Source organism: Gallinula chloropus (assembly GCF_964237585.1).
Source record: "Gallinula chloropus genome assembly, chromosome: Z".
Classification (NCBI taxonomy): domain Eukaryota; kingdom Metazoa; phylum Chordata; class Aves; order Gruiformes; family Rallidae; genus Gallinula; species Gallinula chloropus.
This window is the reverse complement of record NC_140089.1, coordinates 65,136,248-65,145,539: the sequence shown is the minus strand read 5'-3', so window position 1 is coordinate 65,145,539 and position 9,292 is coordinate 65,136,248. Positions and strand designations below refer to the sequence as shown.

Here is a 9,292-nt window from a genome sequence, read left to right as displayed (position 1 = left end):
CAGCAAGCCCAGAAAAAGAACTAATTGGAAGAATATTGCTGGACGTAGAAGGAACCCATACTTCTGCAACAATCACTGACTCAGAATAAATGCATCAGTAAAAACGTCAGCAGTGAAGTGACAGACCCTGGTGCTTTTTGATTCTCTGGTGGATTGTATTACTTAGACATTGCTATTGACATTTTCATTATCCCATTTAATGCATCTTGAATCTCTCTGTACATAAAGCTATAACTGGACAATAGCATTTTGATACTGTTTAATAACACTTTTGAATGTTAAATTGTTTGCCAAGATGAGTGCTGAAGGATATCAATACAGAGCTTTATATGACTACAAAAAAGAGCGAGAAGAAGACATTGACTTGCACTTAGATGATATATTAACTGTGAATAAAGGTACCTTACTAGCACTTGGATTCAGTGAAGGGGAAGAAGCAAAGCCTGAGGAGATTGGTTGGTTAAATGGCTTTAATGAAACCACAGGGGAGAGGGGGGATTTCCCAGGAACTTACGTTGAGTACATTGGAAGAAAAAAGATATCCCCCCCAACTCCGAAGCCTCGTCCTCCTCGACCCCTTCCTGTAGCACCAAGTTCTGCAAAAGTTGAAGCAGAGAGTGAGCAACAAGGTCAGTACAGAAGGCGCGTGTTTCCCCTGTTTTTCTGATATTTACGTTTCATAGACTTGTCTGATTTCATTTATGTGTGTAACACCTGCTGGTCAGCTTTTTTAGCACATGGCTCCGTTCAGTCAATTGAGAAGTGTTTCTGGTTCATCATATTTAGCTCACACGCTTTGTAACATAATGTGCTTTGTCTCAGGCACCAAAGAGACCAATAACTTAGTGAGACACATCTCACAGGTTGGAAAGTATGCTTATAATTCACAACTGTGAAGACTTAAATGGAGAATAAGCAGGGTAGCATTTATTTTAGGTATCTTAAGAAGCTGGTAGAAGTGTTTCCCTCTGTGGTTCATCAAACTCACTGTTGGGAAACTTCTTGGTGAATCTGACAGAACGATTTCCAAATAAACACTGTGTTCCTATCATTAATCTCCTGCTAGCAGCAAAAAATAAGTACTTTGTCATGCAGGTTTACCTGTGACATTAAAAGTAAAAGCAGGTATTTAGAAGAGAGCAGTGGAATGATGATAAAGAGAAATCAAAATTTAATGTTTTTTTGGGGTAGACCATGCAGTAGAACAAACAGAACTCGTATGTTTAAGCAAAGTAAATGTCTTCCTTTGTTTGTAAGTTGCTTTCTAACCCACATTTGCAACAGCATGTTGGGCAGAACTCAGAATTTGATCAGAACTGTTAAGGGAAGAAAGCACCTTCTCTTTCTTTAATTGGAAAAATGTTGAGGTAAAAAAACCCAGTAACTTCCATATCTAGCATTCAGATATTTAGGCTATTTGAAAAATTTTAAGATAGATTTTTGCAGTGCTCTTTCACTTACCAAAAGTCCCGAATGGCTTATATTGTTTCAGCTTCTCAATTTTTTTTTTAGCTGTAGGAAATAAAAGTTTCAGCATGTGATCCTGATTCTGACAGTGACACCATAGGCCTGTATAGTATCATTGCCTCTGCCTCCATAGAAATATTTGCAGCATCATGCAAAGTGCAAGCATCAGTTCATCAGCTTCCATCATACTGTGGCTGTTAGGAGTTTATATCCACTTGTGTTAATAATCATCAAAGATAAGAACAGAAATACGAAAAACCATATGGGGCACCCAAGTGGAAACTTAGCAGAATCATTTCTAGGTTGATGGGGTCTTAATAAAGAGTGAATCTGAACTGGTTTGTATATCAGTGTCCTTAAGCTCTCTAGAATTGCATGTAAGTGTGTAATGCCTAGATATATACCTCACTGTTAGAGTGAAAGTAGGGGCAGATAGGAATGTAGTGGCACTTTAGTTTATGCTATCCCTATTAAGTCCTTGAATTCTCAGCTTCTAGTCATTAAGAGCATCAATTTTTCTCATTAAGTTGATTCTGAAAATAGGGTATTGGCTTTTGAAAGAAACCACTGTTACTTCTTATATCATTCCATGTATTGGTTATTAATAAGTGTTGAACAGGTAACATATGGACTTTTTCCATAATCACCTGCAGAGATGGTTATCTCCATCATATGTAACTGCAGAATAAACATCGTTCTTTGGTTTGACACCTCAAAGCTGACAGATCATTGTGAGAGATGGAGGGTGGAAAGAAAATTTCATTCTTTACATGTGAATACTGTGGTGAAGTAACTGGCATCCCAGGCTATAGTGTATTTATTGCTTTAAACTTAAAGTAGCACTTTGTAACTTGCTTGGTCACTGTACTGGTGCTTGCTTGATGCTGCTGTTCACAGTTCTGTATTGCATGTGGGCTACAGCACGGTGCTGGGAAGTCCTGGTGTTAATCTTGCAGTTTCCAAGCTTGGCCTTGGACTGCGTTTGTGACAGACATTTACAGGAGTTTTGGCTTCTGGGAGTCACTCTGGGAAATTCTGCTGCTGATTTGAGGAGGGCTCTGCTTAAATGTAGGTTTTCCCATCTTCCTTGCGATGAGACAGTGCCCCAAGCCTCTGTGACTAGATCTATCATAAACTGAAGTTTATTGCCCCTAGAGACCATACTATTTACATACAATATGGCTATTTTTAATAGCTTGGGACTGTGGGGATGTGAAACAAGGAAATGTGCTAATTTAACTGGGAATCTTAATCTCAAAGGTCTGCACATAGTATCCTGCCATACTCTCCAGAATGTTTAAGAATCATCTTGCAATCCAGCCTTGTGTTTTTATGATTAAAAAAAAAAATAAGGCAGGCTTCCTTAACTGCTTTTGAGTTAGAGGTTTTAAGCTTCATGTAATAGGCTGGGCACCTTTAGTAATGAGAATTAGACAGCACCTTCAGCAGAATTATAGGAAACATCGAAATTTGGACTCCAGAGAGTTCAAGACTTAGATTTAATTACGTTTAAGATAACATATGCTTACTTTAAAAGAAACTGAGAAAAGTAGTAAGTGATCATTTTATTGTAAAGAACTAAGGCAGAGAATGCTTTAAATCTTAGGAAACAAGTTTGAGAAATGTCGCAGTGAAAGAGTATTATAAAAATAAAACCCACCAATGTTTAAATTTTTAAGCAGAATGATACCTATGGTGAAACCAGGGGTGCAGGCAGTTCAGGTAAAAAATAATGCAGTTCAGGTGACTTCACTATTTTTGTGTATGGGATTTGGTGCAGGGAGCAGCACAGTTAATACTGTCCTGCAGCCGGTGTAATGGGCAGTGGGCCAGAAGATTCTTCCCAGGATGATACTTTTCTCCACACCCCTAAAGAGCGTTTGAAATAAATTAATCCATAGCATGAAACTTGCTTGACCAAATACAGTCAAGTTTACAGATGATTTGAAACTGCTGTGGATCAAAATGACAAACTAATTGGGAACTGGAAGCAGGCTTCTAAAATGAACCTCAGTTATTTGTAATCCATATTCTTTTTCCGTTCTGTAGAGTGAATCCAGTATGTACCCCCGTTGTGTATGTGTTGAATAAGAGTATCAGAAACTTAATTGGTGCTTTTAAAGAATATAAGTATAATCATAGGAGCTCTTTTAATTTTACCACATATATATATATTTTAATTTTTAAAAAAGAAAATACATTTCAATAATTTTGATATTCTTTAATACTTAATTATGTACTCTGAAGGTGGTTTTTTTCAGGCCTGATACAGGTCAGACCTATGGCAAGGCAGATTTAATGCCTGTTGCTTGTGTGAGGCTCTCACTATCCCAACCTGCCTTTTCTCCAGGTTTCCTCTCCTGTCAGACAAGGATGAGTGGCTGGTGCTGGGAGGTATCAAGGCACTTGGAACAGTAGACACCCAGCATAGGGTTTTACATGAAGCAGTAAAGATTCAACTTTTTTTTTTTTTCTTGAAATGCTTTCTTTTTATACTTGGGTCTACATAGGGCTCATTTCTTTCACTTAGCCCTGTCTTACCCATGTCTTTGAAAATTAAAAATACCTAAGCTCTACTGAGTGTAGCTGAGTTTTCTGAACTTGAATTCACATGGTACAGCTGCCTACATTTACAGTTGGTTCGTACAGTATTATTTCTCCATTTTTGTGAAGGCTGATTTTAAGTAGACTTTGGAGCATGACACTTTGATTGATGGACAGAAATACTTTAAAATTTAACTAGGAATGCAAAATTACCACTTCAAAATGAAGATCAGATTTCAGAAGGGCAGACCATTTTATATGAATATTTAGTCTGTTTTGTTGTTTTAGTGCTTCCTGCAGCTTCCTCTGTAACTTAAAAGGGTTGTGTTTGTTGACACTTTGTACCATTTCAGCTGGTCTACAGCCTAAAAATAATCCTAAACTCTTCCTTCTTGTGATGAAACTATAACACAGACCTCGTTTTTTTTTTATTTTTTTTTTTTCTTTTTAAAACCCCACCTTTCTTTATGCTCTTCTAGAACAGATACAGATCAGCAAATTACACAAAGATAGTGGCATGGAACATTTGGAAACTCTTTCCTTTCAGAAACCAGGTTATGCAATGTCTGACAAAGATCCGAACTGACAGAGAGCATAAAACCGTTCGTGCATACTTGAATTGAATATGCTGTAGGATTTACTTCTCTAATTTTGCTGTAAAGCTGATAGAGCCATTGCATTACTGAGAATTATTTACATTTGTAAATTAGGGGGCATAAGGGTGAGTGGAATGCACTCCATTGGGAAGAAAACAATCATCATCTCTCCTGATTTAGGCATATAGAAAAAGGAAATTACGGGGTGAAGTGATGAGTCACTATCTCATTTGGTAAATGTCTTTACTGTTTGAGCTGGAACCCTTGGTTCATTCTAAAAAGCTCCGTTTGAGGAAAAACCTTTGTCCTGCTGCAGTTGTCAGAACTGTCCTGCAGTCATGAACTTCACAAGTCGGTTGCTTGAGAAATGGTGCAGGTTTCTGCCAGAAAGCCTCCCCAGCTACTTGTGGTCATGTTTCTCAGTGTACAATTCAAATTTCCAGCTGCCGGATGAGTTAAGGCATCTGAAAACAAAGTTCTTGCCACCTGCTTTATCACTAAAGAAAACAAAGATTTTGCAAGCTGCGTTGAAGTGTGGCAGAGCGTTGTTGTTTGGTTTGGGTTGGGTTTTTTCACAATGATAAAATCAGGATGATAGTAACTAAAAAAAGTCTGTAAGCACCATAAGAGAGCACAGGGACACAGGCTTGCCAAGTAGTAGTACAAATCGCACATCAACAGCCGACCTGGGCAAGTTCATGGTTGATGCGTGGCCCCACCTGCTGGTAGAGAAGGAAGGTAGCAAGGCAGAGAAAGGAGCTTTAAAGCCAGCATCTTCCATGTCGCGTTGTGACCATCACGGGAAAAGAGTGAGAGACTGGGAAAAATATGTTACTTAGGGCACACAACCCCCCCTTTTGATCCACAAAGATGACTCCAGATGCAGAAAGGCATGTCTCTTTTTCTTGAGCTGTGTCAGCCAGTGTAAGGTAAATACTACCTTTTGTTACGCATTTTGCTCTCAGAAACTGAAAGAATAAGAGACAATGATTTTGATGCTGTAAGAAATAATTGTCAAGTTTGTGTTGCACTGATTTTAGTATGCCTGTCTATAGTTACAGCAGTGACATTATGTTCAGTGGCACTGCTTGCCTTTCTTTGGCATTCTGCGATACTGATGCACTCTGTTAATAAGTCCTGCTGGTGTGAATGCTGCTGGGGCAGATTTAAACCAAGGCAAAGGTGAAGTAACCAGCTCCTCTCCCTTGGAATCACTTTGATCTGTTGCTGTAGCTATGATCCAGGAACATCTGAAAAAAAGCACTGTTAGTGAATAGTTTTTCCTTAGGCTTGCATATGATAAGATCAGTTTGTGGGGTTCAGCAACATATGGTACTATTTGCCAAGAATGGATCATTCTGCACCCGGAGCAAATAACCATGCCCACTTAAATAGTTCTGCGATGCCATATACACATCCAGATTTTCTTGTGTGAAAGAACACAGGTGTTGTAACTGCAGCTGGCTGTGCACTCTTTCACATCTGCGTCTTGCTCCAAAGCTGCTTTCCATGATGAACATCCGTGAAATCAATCTGAAGGCTAGAATACAAAGAACTGCTTTATTTTCATAGCTAAGAATGACAAGGGGAATTACAGGATTTAAAAGAAATATTTATTTTAACTGGAGAAGGATTTTAAGCCCTGAGAATATTTTGCTTTAAAAAAACCAAAAAATCCCGTCTCTCCCCCCCCAAAAAAAAAGAAAAAAACAACCCTGTGGGTAATACTTGCTAACTTCTGAAAATGCTTTCAGCAAAATATATGTCTAAAATATAATCCTATTTTGTGGTTCCACTAATGGAAGAATTTTTTTTCCATTTTTGTTATATATTGCATTTTTTGTTCTTTGTTATAAAAAAGTCTGCATCCTTGGAGCTTAGCTGAGGTCTTTTGGTAAAAGTGTTAGCAAGTGTAACATTTTATACTAATTTGACTACTTTCTGTTCAGTCTATTATGAATACTGTATGCAGCAGTCCATAACAATAGCGCCCAAATACTATTCTTTTTTTATATATATATTGAACCACTTTATAAAAGAGTTTACGTGTTAGAAAGCATTTAAAAATAATATTTAAGCTGATGCCTTTTGAGGTAATAAGGATCTATAATCAAAACCCTCAGGACAGAATTTCAGAAAACACATTACTGCCCTAAGTGAGGGAAAGATGCAATTGCATATGGCTTCTACACTTAAAAAATACTTTTTAAGACTAACTTGTACTTCAAAAATACTATGTAAGCTGTGGCATGAATGATGAAAAAGGTCTTCAACAGTTCAGTTAGCTGTCAGACAATTTGCTTGTATAATCCACTGGATCTGTTTGTATATGCTTGGCATCATTTGCTGCGTTAGAGCATTTCCCAGAGGTTAATGTCTGAGATAATTTCTTCACTAGAGATTGTGGATGTTGAGGGCAAGATGTGAGATCTACCCTTGGCAGGTCTGGACATGCCAGTCTGCACCCATGCTGGCAGATCACTCAGTGGTGTCTGGGATGGGAAGATACACTGCAGAAGGCAGATTTGCTGCAGGACAAGTAGTTATTTCTGGTCCACTCAACTTCCCGAAGCTCTTGAGCAGCTATTGCATTTTTCAGTAAACAGGCAAACAGGCAAGGTGTAGACCACACTGATTTTTTTTCCCCTCTTCTTTGTGGTTTCTTTGTGATTTTGTTTTGGGTTTGAGTTTCTATATATTGGAAAACCAGACAAAATTTTCCTATAAATTTTGATGCTTCCTTTTAAAAAAATGCACGCTTAAAAATGTAATGATATTGGACAAAAGCTAAAGTCCTCCACTTCAGCACATCAGATTGGTATAATTCAATGGGTCTTTTCCTTGTTCTTTGTCCCCTGTGCGACTGAATTTGTTGGATGCAGCATGTGTGTGCACTCCTGTGCTGTAGCCTCCTGCTCACCATCTGGGAAGGGAGAAGAGCACAACCTGAGATCTGTAGTCTGGTGAGGGAATGCACCTCCCAGGAGGCATGACTACATCAGTTTTGCATGTACTGTTTACAGCTACAACAATGGAATTTATTTGTTGGGGTTAGGAGAGAAAACTGTAGTGCTGTCATTGATATCTCCCTAGATCTTTTTATCCCACTGGGACAAGATTGGTAGGTAGCAGGTAAGCATGAAAGATTATTCTTGGTGAATAAATTTTTAAATGGTATCAGACACTACAGACCCATGTTTGAAAGCATGTTACAGCTTCTGCAGCAGTGTGTCACAAAGGAGAGACTTTTAGTTTGTGATGTTACTTTCAATTCCTCAGCCCCTTCCTAAGCTGTTTTTGGTTGGAAGTAGACCAAGGCACTTAAATTAGGAATTAATGAAAGAAACCACTAATTGTGCACAATGGTAGATAAGGCTCAAGAGCTGTGTCTGGTTTCATTATCTTTCTGTCCAGGAACATTCCAGAAATGAGCAGTTAAAGGCAACAATTTGCAGTCCTTTTCCTATATACACGTGGCATTCAACCCTGTGACCACACATTCCAGCCCTCTATTGCTAAGTTTTCATGTGCTGTGCTGGGATGGAGATGTGAAAGTGTCTGTTGTGTTTATGAACTTTGCCTTGAATTGTCTCCTCAGCAAGACACAGCTGCTTGTCACAGATGAGGAGCAACAGAGACAATGGCAGAGCCCTCCATCATTTCATAGTTGACTGGTGCACACTTTAAGGGGCGTCTGCCCTGCTGTGGTCTGCAAAGGGCTGTGAGGCTCCAGGGCACCATGGGGTGCAGCGTGGCATGTTCTGCTTCAGTGACCTCCCCATCTCCACTGATACATGGATCTTCTGTGAGGGGTCAGCACCCTTTGAGAGTTCCTCTGGAAGAGGATGCTCTTGGCTAACCGGGCTTTGTGCTTCTTACTGTAGTGCAGTCTTAAATTCTTCATTTGGTGTGTATTGCACCGTTTGCAATACAGTCATTGCCTTGGGAGAAACGTCAGAAAATGTCATCCCTTGACATTTTGAAGAAAGTTATTTTGGGTACTTTGGAGTTGAGTCTGTACAGTATAGTGTAGAAGATATTTTTCCCAGTCCAAATGTACTCCATTGTTCTGAGGCCAGAATAGTGTAGCTAGTAGTTAGCCTACATAAGCAATTTTTTTAGGGAGAGAAAGATTTAGGGAGGCCTTTTGTTCCAATGTAAGTTCTGAGAATAAAGAGGGTTTTTTTAGTGGTCCTTGCAATCTGGCCTGCCAATAAAGAAAGTGTTAAGGAACACATATTCCAAACAGCAAGTAGCAGAAACTTCATCTCAAATATCTGGAAATAAAAGACCTCTGTTCACTCAGTGAGGGGTCCTCAAGGGCACAGTGGAATGAATGTTTGAATTCTCTTTGCTCTGCTGTATTTAGAATTTATTACTGTTGGTTGAATGATTAGCATGCATTCCCCACTGCTTTCATGTTTTTCAGACTTTCTCTGGGTCAAACGTAGTGCTGACAACTCCAAGACCCTTCTGGTAGTCTGTGAAATCTGCAGCCCTGTACATGGAACAAGAAATTTTCACAGTCACGTTATTATCAGGACACTTTTTGGGGGTTATACTAAATCAGTGATTTAACAATGTTTACTCCAGAGCTAGTAGCACAAAGTCTCACTTCTTTTGAGCTTCTTTCTTGCTTTGGGGAGAATTTTGATGGTCTACTAGAGGAACATTTGGTGCTTGAC

General features: G+C 39.0%; 1 protein-coding gene across 1 annotated transcript in view; it reads left to right on the top strand.

The window, feature by feature from the left end:
* Positions 1-295: 295 nt before the first annotated feature.
* PIK3R1 (phosphoinositide-3-kinase regulatory subunit 1) overlaps positions 296-9,292 on the top strand; it is a gene marked incomplete at both ends in the record, with an annotated part of 49,782 nt that continues 40,785 nt past the window's right edge. The window contains one exon of the mRNA XM_084278894.1: positions 296-629. Coding sequence (XP_084135020.1) covers positions 296-629 — 334 coding nt within the window. The remainder of the gene's footprint in view (positions 630-9,292) is intronic.